Raw genomic sequence first — 13,580 nt, 5'->3', positions numbered from 1 at the left:
TTACGATTCGACTTGACTCTGCTCGCTTTACTTTTCTGAGCTTGCTTTTCCACTGCAGTTTAGTGCTTCCTCAACGTGGGTGGGATTATAGGCTGATCGTCATAGTTGCTTGCCCCATCCAGCTCTTATTGGATCCTCTCCTCGGCTACTCATGAGAGGAACGTCTGCACCTTGTTTACTGACCATGGCGTGATTTTGTGCACAGCCATTTCTTTTTACAATTCGAAAGTCACGTGAACAAATGATACTGCTATTGCTGTCGCTAATTTTAACTAGCGGGTTGATGTCCCATGTCGCAAATCCAGTGACGCTGGTAGTGACGATTCTCTCTGACCATTCAGTGATTTGCAGGGTTTTGACGACACATTTATGGCAATTTTCCACTGCACGTTACGGTTCGAATCGCCTCAACTCTACTCGCTTTACGTTTCTGAGCTTGCATTTCCATTGCAGTTTAGTGCCACCTCAGCGTGGGTGGGATTATAGGCTGCTCGTCATAGTTGTGCCGCCTCTACTGCCGTGACATCATCTTAAACACAACACAAACTGACCAAAACAATAACACGACCGCTAGCTGTTAGCTAATAGCTCATTGTGCTGCATAAAGCAGTGGTTGCATGGTGATTTTACACAAGTGTAACAGTTAAATTGGCCTGGTTGTTTTAGAAGCAAGCTTCCAGTAGCTGGTCAACTAAATAAAGTGAAGCTTTCAAGCAGAGTATAGAGTTAACATAATAAAACATATCATCCTCCATTGTGGCTGAGTTCAGGGAACTCTCCCTCCCATTGCTCGTCCATTTGGTTGAACCACTTCCACTTTTCCTTCATGGTTCTGTAGTCACTTAAATTTTTTTTAACTTTTCCACTTGGCCTCATTGTTTGTACTGAAAAAACGAATTCACTTAAAAAATACAAATAAAGTTACATTTATCTGATTAGTCCACACAACAAGAACATCATTCAACATTAATTTATGTAACATTTCATTTCCATAACATTTTAACAAAATTACCCTGTGACGTTGTGGTTCACTGTGACAGGGTGGTATGGATAAAGTGTTTCTCTATATGATCTGCTGGTTTTAACCTTTATAAAACTGGGGGAGGGGAAACATTAAAATAGGAGATGTATTGGAAAACTTTGGTGAGTGAGTGAGTGATGAGTGACTGAAAGAGAGAGTGAGCGAATGAGTTGAAAGAGATAGTGAGTGAGTGAGTGAGTGAGTGAGTGAGTGAGTGAGTGAGTGAGTGAGTGAGTGAGTGAGTGAGTGAGTGAGTGAAAGAGTTAGTGAGTGAGTGAGTGATGAGTGAGTGAAAGATATAGTGAGTGATGAGTGAGTGAAAGAGATAGTGAGTGAGTGATGAGTGAGTGAGTGAGTGAGTGAAAGATATAGTGAGTGTGTGAGTGAGAGAGTGAGTGACTGAAAGAGATAGTGAGTGATGAGTGAGTGAAAGAGATAGTGAGTGAGTGAGTGAGTGAGTGAGTGAGTGAGTGATGAGTGAGTGAAAGAGATAGTGAGTGAGTGATGAGTGAGTGAAAGAGATAGTGAGTGAGGGAGTGAGTGAGTGAGTGAGTGAAAGATATAGTGAGTGTGTGAGTGAGAGAGTGAGTGACTGAAAGAGATAGTGAGTGATGAGTGAGTGAAAGAGATAGTGAGTGAGTGAGTAAGTGAGTGAGTGAAAGAGTTAGTGAGAGAGTGAGTGACTGAAAGAGATAGTGAGTGAGTGAGTGAGTGAGTGAGTGAGTGAGTGAAAGAGTTAGTGAGAGAGTGAGTGACTGAAAGAGATAGTGAGTGAGTGAGTGAGTGAGTGATGAGTGAGTGAAAGATATAGTGAGTGATGAGTGAGTGAAAGAGATAGTGAGTGAGTGAATGAGTGAGTGAGTGAAAGATATAGTGAGTGAGTGATGAGTGACTGAAAGAGATAGTGAGTGAGTGAGTGAGTGAGTGAAAGATGTAGTGAGTGAGTGAGTGAGTGACTGAAAGATACAGTGAGTGATGAGTGAGTGAAAGATATAGTGAGTGAGTGAGTGAGTGAGTGAGTGAGTGAGTGAGTGAGTGAGTGAAAGAAATAGTGAGTGACTGAAAGAGATAGTGAGTGAGTGAGTGAGTGAGTGAGTGAGTGAGTGAAAGAAATAGTGAGTGACTGAAAGAGATAGTGAGTGAGTGAGTGAGTGAGTGAGTGAGTGAGTGAGTGAGTGAGTGAGTGAGTGAGTGAAAGAAATAGTGAGTGACTGAGTGAGTGAGTGAGTGAGTGAGTGAGTGAGTGAGTGAAAGATATAGTGAGTGAGTGAGTGAGTGAGTGAGTGAGTGAGTGAGTGAGTGAGTGAAAGAAATAGTGAGTGACTGAGTGAGTGAGTGAGTGAGTGAGTGAGTGAGTGAGTGAGTGAGTGAAAGATGAGTGAGTGAGTGAGTGAGTGAGTGAGTGAGTGAGTGAGTGAAACAGATAGTGAGAGAGTGAGTGTGTGAGTGAGTGAACCAAACAGGGTTAAGTTAACAAAAAATAAATTGATTAGCCTATATTAGAATCCTTGATTTCACATATCCTCACAATCAAACTGGAAGCAGAACCACCCCATCACATCCCTTACCACCACGTCACAATAAAACATGTGATGGGGTGGTAAATTTTATCCCAAAATGGCCGCAGATCTCACATGTGGTCAAGTTCCTCACATAGCATAAATGCATTCAATCTGAAATATAATTTTCTTTGCATTAATAATGTAAATAAATTAATAAAAAAATCAGTTTTCCCTATCTAATTTGCATGACGGGGTGGTTGGTTTGAGCTTGTCGGACACTGCCTAACATGAAAAAGCAACAAATAAACAAAGTAAAAGAGGCTCAAATGAGGTAATTTACACTTTGTGACGTAATTTAAAGCAACAGTACATTATTTATAGATAAAACAAGTTAGTGTGACAGGGTGGTAAGTCAAACTGAGGGACGCACACAAATCATAAAATATTTACAAAAAATAAGGTTTATTTTGAATAAATATATCTTATATATCCACAGGGACACACATGAAATCCTGAAAATAATAAATGTTTGAAAAAAATATATAACTTATTTGGTGATATTTTAGATGCAAATGTCATGTTGGTCAACAAGGACATGTGAAATTGGCTATGTACTAATGAAAAATGATTAAAAATAGTATGTTACTCTTTCAGAATAGTATTTTTTTTATCATATATCATGTTAACAAGAACACTTGATTTAATAACTTATAGCTTTGGAAACACACTTTGGGAAATGTGTTGTGCCTTATGCATCTCATCAAACGTTGCAGACCCAAATGGCACCCGTTTCATAGAATGACTCTGTGCAGAACGTTTCACTGGCTCAATGGCAATCCAGATTTAACTGTTGTACTCCACGATTGCTCTTTTCAAAATAAACATGAAAGCTCGAAAACGCAGAAAACAAGTAACCAGACTACATCATGAATTTTATCTTGGTTGTACCCCGGAACTTTGTTCTGTGTTTAGTTTCAGCTGGGTGGTTTTAGATCTGCGCACTCACAGCAGGCGGCGCTGAGTAGCTTTCTGGCTTGTGGAGTAGTTTGGTGCTGGAAGTGTGACAAGGCCATTACGAACAGACAGAGAGGAAAGACATGGCACTAAACCTGACAATCAACAGCAGTGACCCACCTCTAGGTAACGACATATGCATAAGTTATATTTGTTTCTTTTTTAATCGCATTTTGGGCATAAAGTTTGCAGCTGAGCTCGCGCACCGGCTCAATGGACTGACACGCAGAATATCCTCGTGCCATCGTGGCATAGTAATTACGTGTCTGCATCTATAACGGGTTTACTGTTTACTCACTGTGGGGTTTTCTTGCTCTCCGTCGCTTTAAAGGTCAATAGAGTCATAACTAGGGCGTTAACAGTAAAATGCTATATACTGCTTTAGTAAATACCAAAACAGAAGCATAAACTGCGCATGGTTTTATAGTATGGGGAGACGTTTGTTTTGCTGTCACACGCAGAGCGCATTAAAGTAAACGAGTACTCTTTAACCCACTTTGGATTAAGATTCTCACCATCACACATTTTAGATATATGAAATACTGTTGTTTAGCTGATGAATTATATATTTAGTGATGAGCTGTAGTGCGCCATCCTGTGCTGGGAAAGCAGTGCTACTGGCTGATGCAAGTCACTTGAAAGAGCTGTCTGTCCAAATCTGTTAATTTCACACCTGTCAACATAAATGCTTTATTGCCTTACTGTATTGTGGCTTTTCTTTATACTATCCTCACTTTGATCAAAAAAAGCATAAAGCAATTGTTGTATAAAGTAAGGCTGATTTTAGAAAGTTTACTAGCAATTAAAAGTTATATTAAATGGTAGATAATCATACAAAAGTTAAATCAGAGGCACCAAAGTGGATAAACTTAATACAATTACTTTGTATAATGAATAAATACAAAGGTATTTGTGGACCAGTTTGCTCGCTTTGTATTTGTTTTGCATTATCTCATAATGTGACCTGATAGCACCACTGTTTTCAGTTTATCCAGGGTGGGGCTTTTCATATTTTCATGCTGGCACAACCTTCTCCATGAATTTTCCAGGATAAAAGAATTAGGGATATGCACGTGTAATCGAGTACTCGTTCAGTAAATACACTGCTTGAATATTGCACATTTATTTTTCTATGTGTGAGTGCAAATGTTTTTTAGTTTTTTGTCATTTTTTGATCAAGATGTTGTTGATGCGTAGTGCTCATTTTAAAAAGAAAACTCATTAGTTCAATGGTTGAACTTTCAAATTAAATGCCCATCCTTAAAAAGAATGAGTTGCATATTGTGACAGTTAACACCTTAATGCATTGAAAGAAATCTGTATTAATAGTGACACCGCCAAAATTAACATGTTAACGTATGAGATTAATTAAAAAGGTTTAACACGTACATTTTTCTTAATCGCAATTAACACATTTACTGTTAATACAGCATAAACCAGCATAAACACTGGTTGTAAGGGCGAAACCTTTGCGATTTGTTGACGTGTCTGCCCCGAGTCATTAAACTAATTCACACACCACAACAAAGATTCACATAACGGTGACGTAAATTGAATCCGTTAGTCATTGTTTACATAGAACAGTGCTCCGTGATCGCTCATATTACCACTACATTACTTAAGCTAGGACATTGTTTTAAAAGGCTTTAAATGAACAATTTCAGGATTAAGGCTTATCACAGCTGAGAGACACACCAGACTGTTTGATTACAGAACTCGAGGCACTTACCGAGTTTCCACATTGGATACACACTTTTTAAAATGGCGGAGGACATCGCTGTTTCTATAGTGAATGACAGTTGCGTGGCTACCACGAAATAGGGAGAAATGCCCCCGCTTGGACGCTATTTTTCCACTGAGAAAAACACTTGAGACTGTTTAGTCATTGTGCCATTTATTTTTAGTTTGACTGTCAGAATCATTTTAAAAGGAATATTTCATGTGTTCTTGTCATAAATCTTCAAAGCTGCAAAATAAGTTTAAACAAGCAGCATAAAAAGGTTCAATTTTGGGTAATGTTGATTATTGTTAATAATAACAATGTAAAAATGTATAAGCCTTTTTACTGTTTCATAATTGTATTCATCATTATGGTCATCATTATAAAGGCATTTCAATGGCATTAATCCATGATAAGTGTGGATTAAACAAAATAAGTTTATTCTTTGTTGAAGGAATGGTTTTGTAATGTAAAAAAACTCCTATTCCCCTACTTTATTTTTATTTTTGATTATTTTACTTATTTTTTGTTATTTATTGTTTGGTATGATGTGGAGAATATGATGTGTAAATTGAATTGTAATCTCAGTCTTTGTTTGTAAATCTTTCAGATATGACTGCCTTTCTGTTGAAGTTCATACAAGAATAAAAAAAAAAAACTATAAACGCGCACGCTAGTTCTTCCTTTTTCCTCGCGCGGCTTTACTCTATCGCACGTGCGAGCATCAAATGCCTTCATAATGATGAATAAAATTATGAAACAGTAAAAAGTCTTATACATTGTTAAAATAAATGGCATAATGACTAAACATTTGTAACATTTGTTAGAGTTCGGTGTGTAAATTAGCCATTAAATGCCTAACAATAAGCCTACAATTTGCATGAAATTAATCGTATGATGTAATCACGCACATCTGAATGATCATTCGTGATGTTTGTGTCTTGAGCTCAAAACGCACTTACAAACACCAACAAGTGTTTGAAATAATATCCGACTTGGATCTGATGTGGATTCCGATCACAGAATGAATAAATTATTGAGTTATATGTTATGCTTACTCTTACGCATACTAATCACTTTCATGCTAAATATACTTTATACTAAAACAAAGACCAGAGACTACTTAGACAAATGTCTCATGTGATGAGAATGTCCTAACGTGCTAATCATTAAAATATAAATCATACAAGTTTTAAGAACCACTTCATGGTCAAAATGGCAACCTTTTGAATCACGCTCGCGCCAGAGAATTATTGCACCTCGACCTGTAATTGGCCAAAATGCTCCGTTCAACTTTTTCCGAGACCCTCTACTCTTCCCTGTGGAACACGGAAGCTTGACCTCTGACCCACTTTCTGTAGATCTGAATTTCTGCGGTTTGAATTTTAGAATATTGAATTTGCTGTTCTGAATTTCTTCTTCATCTTAAACTTGAAGCTGTATTTTTTAAAACGGAATATTTACAGTAAGAATTCAGAACCAAAAATGTGCTGTATTAAAATACATATTTATATAATTGTGCCATAAAAAAATTGGAGTTTAAAAAAATCTAATTCAAACCTATTTAATATTACATTTGGCAAAATCACACTTGTAATTCAAATTCAAAAGTCTATAATTCAAATTTACACAATTCAAAGTCAAATTGTTTTGTCATATTTCTCGCTCCATATACATACAGCTATTAGATTTCCCTTGAAATTAATCTCTCTGTAATTCTTCTCTTTACCTGTAGGGGCGCTGTTGGTCGCCGAACATGTAAGGGGCAGCATCAATCTCTCTGTGGAGGAGGGCAAAGACACCATGCTTCATGTCTCGGAGTAAGTATTTGTCCAGTATGAGATGTTCTTGCTTTATATGGTGAAAAATACTGAGTTTTAGGGTGTTCAATAAAGAGTAATGTCTGTCGCTTAAAATCACAATGAAAAGGATATACCAAAGGTATAATATAATCTCAACAATTTGACACATTTCTACAATTGCACGTATTATACAGCCCAGCCCTGCGTAGCTGCATGGCATTACTCGCTACTCTACTTGATCATGAGTACAGTTTCAAAGAAAAAGGAACAATAAACAAATTTTGAGCTGTTTTTTTTTTTTATATTGGTCCTTTGATAATTTACCCATCATTCTATCCTTTTCCCTCCTTTTGTCTCTCTCTTCTTTAGTCAGGTGCAGTTCAGTGACATTAACTCCATCACACGTTATCTCGCCCGAGTGGCTCCGGCGTTAGGACTGTATGGTTCTAACATGATGGAGCAAGTGGAGGTTAGATTTGGGAATCCTAAACTCTATTTCCATGAGTCTTGGTTACAGATTAGAATAATTTCACAAGATTACATTGTTCTTTAACTTGTTCTCTCTGTGGTAGGTTGACCACTGGCTGGAATTCAGTGCCCGTCATCTCTGTGCGCAGTCAGATCTGTCTCCTGCTCTTGCTGAGCTGGATAAAGCTCTGGCATTGAGAACCTTCCTGGTGGGTCACCGTGTGACCCTGGCTGACCTCTGCATATGGGCTGCTCTCAAAGGTCAGTTTTTCAAGTCAAGTTTTTTTTTTTTATGTAAAATATTTTTTTATGAAATATTTATTTTTCTTTAGCTATAACTACAGTAAATTAATATAGGTTTTAAGGTATTCAAATTTTCAGAAATTTTCATAATCGATTGACATGGAAATGAACGATCATTTTATTAATTGATCGTTTGCGTTAAACTGCACGTGGAGGATTCCAAATAAAATGTGTATGTAGTCTACTGTTTAAATATTATTTAAATAAATTCACTTAAGAAATGTAAGTATTGACATTTTCCTCTTAAATAATTTTTAGTTCCATGTATTTCAATACATTGACTCCAGGCGGACACATTGCAAAGTTTCTGCCCTCCCAACCAGTGTTTATGCTGGTTTATGGTGTATTAACGGTAAATGCGTTAATCACGATTAAGAAAAATTATTAGTTAAACTTTTGAATGAATTAACTTGTTAATTCTGACAGCTCTAGTTATTATTGATTAACTTATTTAAGATGCAATATGGGCGGTTTTTTATTATTATTATATTTGCTCTGCCATCAAAAATTGTTCAGTTACCATTTTGCAAAGCATAGAATTGGAATTGGAAGGAAATGCCATTATGTTATGGATGAGAGGTGTAAACGTAGCAAAACTAATGCGTTTTCAAACGAAAACGTATTAGGGATGATGTGGCCTTAGAACGCTGCTTGTACTTTCAAAATAGTGGAACAAAATTTTTGCATAGGAAATATTGAGATGTGTTTGAAAGATAATATGCCACTACGTAGTAAAGATATATGTATTTTACATACAGGCTAGTTCCCAGATTGTTTTGTTGCACTTATAAAAAATTTAGGTCTTTCCCTGACCCACAGGAAATGGTGAGTCACAAGCCAAGCCAAGCTCCTACCCGCATCTGTGCCGCTGGTTTTCTTTCCTGCGCTCTCAGGTGCCATTCAGTTCTGTGGGCACTAAATGGTCCAGCGAGATCAGGGCCAGCAAAGTCAAAGCCACTGTGAGTTTAGTGCACAACGTGTCATCCCTGTGAAATATGTTTGGCTTCTTGATAGAATACTGCAGTTTTTTTGTTGCCCTATTTAGACTTTTAAATATTGAAGAGGGTATTCATTTGCATGGTATTTGGTTATATTTAAATCACAAATATGTAAAGCATGTCCTATAGTGCTTTTTGTTATTAAAATGCTAGAAATGTAATATTGTTTTTTTTAGCCAGTGGAGAAGGAAAAGAAGCAGGATTTGGGAAAGTTTGTGGAGCTTCCGGTGCCGAGATGGGCAAAGTTGTGGTGCGGTTTCCCCCAGAGGCTAGTGGGTATGTAGCATTAATGTCTGCACAACAAAGAACATCTTTCATTGTATAGATGTGTCTTTCTAATGTACTCATACATCTCCTCAGATACCTGCACATCGGCCACGCCAAAGCAGCTCTTCTCAACCAGCACTATCAGGTCAATTTCAAGGGCAAGTTAATCATGCGTTTTGATGACACTAACCCAGAGAAGGAGAAAGAAGACTTTGAGAAGGTATAAATGAAGGTTATGAATGAATATCATCAGATGATTTGTCCCAAAAAAAAAAATAATAACAGGAATGGGTTGTCTTACACATATTTTGAGATACAAATAATCTCACATTGCCTTATTTTGTTTTGAGACTTTTTTTGCCTCTTTGATTGCAAAAGTAGAGTAGTGTTGTCTAAAGTACCGACTTCGGGACCAAGTCGATACTGAAATTGTAAAAATGTGACTCTTTGAGCACTGTTGAGCGGAATCGTAAACACCTCTGATTGGCCATTGTGTTCACGTGCTCATCGGATATGTCTGTGATTGGCTACAATGATCAGCGCTTCAAAAACATGTTGTAAATATACATCAATGACGCTCTTCACCGAGCGCTTGCACAGATACACACGGGAGCGTTTGAAAGCAGGACCGGTCCGCTGATAGACGGCTGCTTGTGCTTTCAAAAGCTCCCACTCCCGTTTTTGAAAAAACTTTCAAACGCTCCCGTGTGTTGATCATTGTAGGCAATCACAGACATATCCGATGAGCGCGTGAACACAATGGCCAATCAGAGGTGTTTACGATTTAGCTCAACAGCGGTCAAAGCGTAAAATATTTTACATTTCATTACCGACTTGTACCGAAGTCGGTACTTTTGACAACACTATAGTAGACAGGAAGTCATGTGGAAAGGGAGGGGGTGGGGATACGATGCAGGCCAGATTGGAAACTGCACATCTTGAGTTAGCATCAAGGTTGCTAAGATAAATTTGGTTGCTCTTTTTGTTGCAGGTGATCCTGGAGGATGTTGCCATGCTACAGATCAAGCCAGACCAGTTCACCTACACAAGTGACCACTTTCCCAGCATCCTGCGCCTGGCAGAGAAACTCCTGAAGGAGGGCAAGGCCTACATAGATGATACACCTCCAGATGTCATGAAACAAGAAAGAGAGCAAAGGGTTGAGTCTCACAACCGCAGCAACAGTGAGTTCACATTACTGAACGTTATTTCCTTATTTCAACCTTTTTTACAGCAATGTTGCTTATTATTGTTTGTCTTCATCAAAGTGTCATTAAGGACATATGTAGCAAACGTTCTTGATGTTGCACTGAACATGTTCTTGGTCTCTCCTCAGCTGTGGAGAAGAACATGCAGATGTGGGAGGAGATGAAGAAAGGCACAGAGTATGGGCAGACTTGTTGCATGAGAGCCAAGATCGACATGAACTCCAACAATGGCTGCCTGCGTGATCCCACACTGTACCGCTGCAAGAACACTCCTCACCCTCGCACAGGCAGCACTTACAAGTGAGTGAACGTGCATACATCATGTTACATTTGTGTTGGCATTGACTGTTGCTCTAAACAGACCTGTGAACCTTTTGCTTATTACAATTTATTTATTTTTCTCTTCTCCTTTCACTCCTCTCTGTCCATTCAGAGTCTACCCAACATATGATTTTGCGTGCCCCATCGTGGACAGTGTTGAGGGGGTGACACATGCCTTGCGTACTACTGAGTACCATGACAGAGATGAGCAGTTCTACTGGGTGATAAACGCCCTGGGTCTGCGAAAGCCCTACATCTGGGAGTACGCCCGACTGAATCTTAACAACACCTTGCTGTCCAAGAGGAAGCTCACCTGGTTTGTGGACCAGGGTTATGTGGAAGGCTGGTGAGTCTCATTTTATAGAGAAAAATCCTTAGCCAGTGCTCAAGCAGTTAACTTTCATGCAAAGAAGTACAAATGTGATGGCATGATCTTATTTTCTGATCTCCGTATCTCTTCCCTTTCCCACCTCCAGGGATGACCCACGTTTCCCCACAGTCAGAGGTGTGTTGCGTAGAGGAATGACTGTTGAGGGACTCAAACAATTCATTGCTGCTCAGGTTTGTGTATCTCATGATTAGAAAGATTTTTGGACAATGGTTTTATCAGTTTAATCATCTGCAGTCAGACAGTTCCACAGAAGTGTCAACCATTTCTTGGAGAGAAAAAAAATGTATTGTTCATTTTAGGTTTATATATTACTGTATTGTAGTGCTAGATTGGATTTTTTTGGAAATTACATTGTTTATTCACTGCACATGAGGGGTGCACCATTTCTAAACACCATACTCAACAAGCTATAATTCATGGTTGAAAAAGATGGGTTTTTAACTTAATAATCCTTTATTATTCTATATTTGAGGTAGCTGCATCTGTAATGCTTAGGGTTGTTGATTTAACACGTCAATTCAGTGTGACTAATTATATTAAAAAAACAGTGCATTAAAAAATAAATGCAATTAATCATGTGCCCGGAGCATAAAAAGGAATACTCCTACCATCGGAGTAATTCAAGCTTGAAGTACCGTCTGTTTTCAGCAGAGGGATGTAAGTGAAACTCCAGTATGGAGTTAATTTTGTGCCATAAGTAAACAAACAAATGCAGCATTTTGCAAACAAACTCAATCTGCTTTGCAAAGGAAAAACCGACTCGCAAACAAACACGATCTGCTTTGCAAAGGAAAACTCGACTCGCAAACAAACAGAAAGCAATGTGCAAATACAAAGGTCAATCTGAGTGAAAATGAGCAGAGGAGTAACAAATATGTATAGTGTTTTACAAATATAAATAAACGAGCCAAGATCATATTTTACAAATAAATACAAACCATCCTACAAATTGCTTGTAACCTTTAAACAGATACCAAACCTATTGCATACAAATGCATACCTGTCTGTTACGACTGTGCAGATGGCTTTTTATGAGATCCCTCGGCTCGATTTTCTCACAAATGCATCCAGGCAGATTTTCTCACAAATGCATCCAGGCAGATTTTCTCACAAATGCAGTAGATCCTCTTCTAAAACAGTAGATGGCGCTATGCGATTAATTTAGAGTTAGTCTCCCGGTATGGAAGCATATGGGTAGCAATATTCAATTTGACATTTAATATGCAAAATGGCAATGCATTCTGTATTTAAATTTACATTTTACGTTACCATTCTAGCAACGTTTGGTGCAAAATGAAAATGAAATTACATAATTTACATTTGCCATTTCATACACTCGTTTTAATATGCATTATTGAAACGCTTTATAAGTTGCAAAATTAAAATGAAAATGTATTACAGAAATGATTAGATATGTGTAACATGTTCAAGCAAAAACTGTGGCAAAATGATCATTCAAATGTTATTTTTCTTAATTGCATTTACACTCACAGTCAAGACACTTGCGATTGCTTTTTCATTAAATGTCCCGCAATGAATGTAGCAAAATTCAATGTGCACATTGAAAATGCATTCCGAGCCGATCATGCCCCTGCCCCGCCCTCTCCCACCCCGTCAATCACTGCATCAGGACTGGGCTCGGCAACAGGTAAACATAACATGTTATGGCTATGTTACGTGTTTTGAGTTTACAGTCTATGGTTTTGAGGTGTTGGAAAAATGAATACAAACAATGCATATTAAAACGAGTGTATGAAATGGCAAATGTAAATTATGTAATTTCATTTTCATTTTGCACCAAACGTTGCTAGAATGGTAATGTAAAATTTAAATACAGAATGCATTGTCATTTTGCATATTAAATGTCAAATTGAATATTGCTACCCATATGCTTCCATACCGGGAGACTAACTCTAAATTAATCGCATAGCGCCATCTACTGTTTTGGAAGAGGATCTACTGCATTTGTGAGAAAATCTGCCTGGACGCATTTGTGAGAAAATCTGCCTGGATGCATTTGTGAGAAAATCTGCCTGGATGCATTTATGAGAAAATCGAGCCGAGGGATCTCATAAAAAGCCATCTGCACAGTCGTAACAGACAGGTATGCATTTGTATGCAATAGGTTTGGTATTTGTTTAAAGGTTACAAGCAATTTGTAGGATGGTTTGTATTTATTTGTAAAATATGATCTTGGCTTGTTTATTTATATTTGTAAAACACTATACATATGTTACTCCTCTGCTCATTTTCACTCAAATTGACCTTTGTATTTGCACATTGCTTTCTGTTTGTTTGTGAGTCGAGTTTTCCTTTGCAAAGCAGATCGCGTTTGTTTGCGAGTCGGTTTTTCCTTTGCAAAGCAGATTGAGTTTGTTTGCAAAATGCTGCATTTGTTTGTTTAATTATGGCACAAAATTAACTCCATAGTCCAGCTGTACAGGCAACTCGCAGCTGTACAGAGAACAAACCAAACACTAGCGACAGCACAAGATGAGGGCGCATTCTTGTGTTCAAACACAGTTGTTCCTGAGACATCGGGATCTCGGGACTTGCTTCAATGAC

General features: G+C 38.0%; 1 protein-coding gene across 1 annotated transcript in view; it reads left to right on the top strand.

Moving 5' to 3' along the window:
* The first annotated feature begins 3,528 nt into the window (after positions 1-3,528).
* Positions 3,529-13,580, top strand: part of eprs1 (glutamyl-prolyl-tRNA synthetase 1) — a 30,948-nt gene continuing 20,896 nt past the window's right edge. Inside the window, 12 exon segments of the mRNA XM_052145287.1 lie at positions 3,529-3,663; positions 6,993-7,077; positions 7,429-7,528; positions 7,632-7,788; positions 8,650-8,789; positions 9,005-9,053; positions 9,056-9,104; positions 9,189-9,315; positions 10,087-10,279; positions 10,432-10,603; positions 10,737-10,970; positions 11,101-11,185. Of these exon segments, the coding sequence (XP_052001247.1) occupies positions 3,621-3,663; positions 6,993-7,077; positions 7,429-7,528; positions 7,632-7,788; positions 8,650-8,789; positions 9,005-9,053; positions 9,056-9,104; positions 9,189-9,315; positions 10,087-10,279; positions 10,432-10,603; positions 10,737-10,970; positions 11,101-11,185 (1,434 nt within the window). The 5' untranslated portion in view covers positions 3,529-3,620.

Source organism: Xyrauchen texanus, chromosome 16 (genome assembly GCF_025860055.1).
Source record: "Xyrauchen texanus isolate HMW12.3.18 chromosome 16, RBS_HiC_50CHRs, whole genome shotgun sequence".
NCBI lineage: Eukaryota > Metazoa > Chordata > Actinopteri > Cypriniformes > Catostomidae > Xyrauchen > Xyrauchen texanus.
The sequence above is the reverse complement of the archived record's forward strand: the minus strand, read 5'-3'. Positions and strand labels throughout refer to the sequence as shown.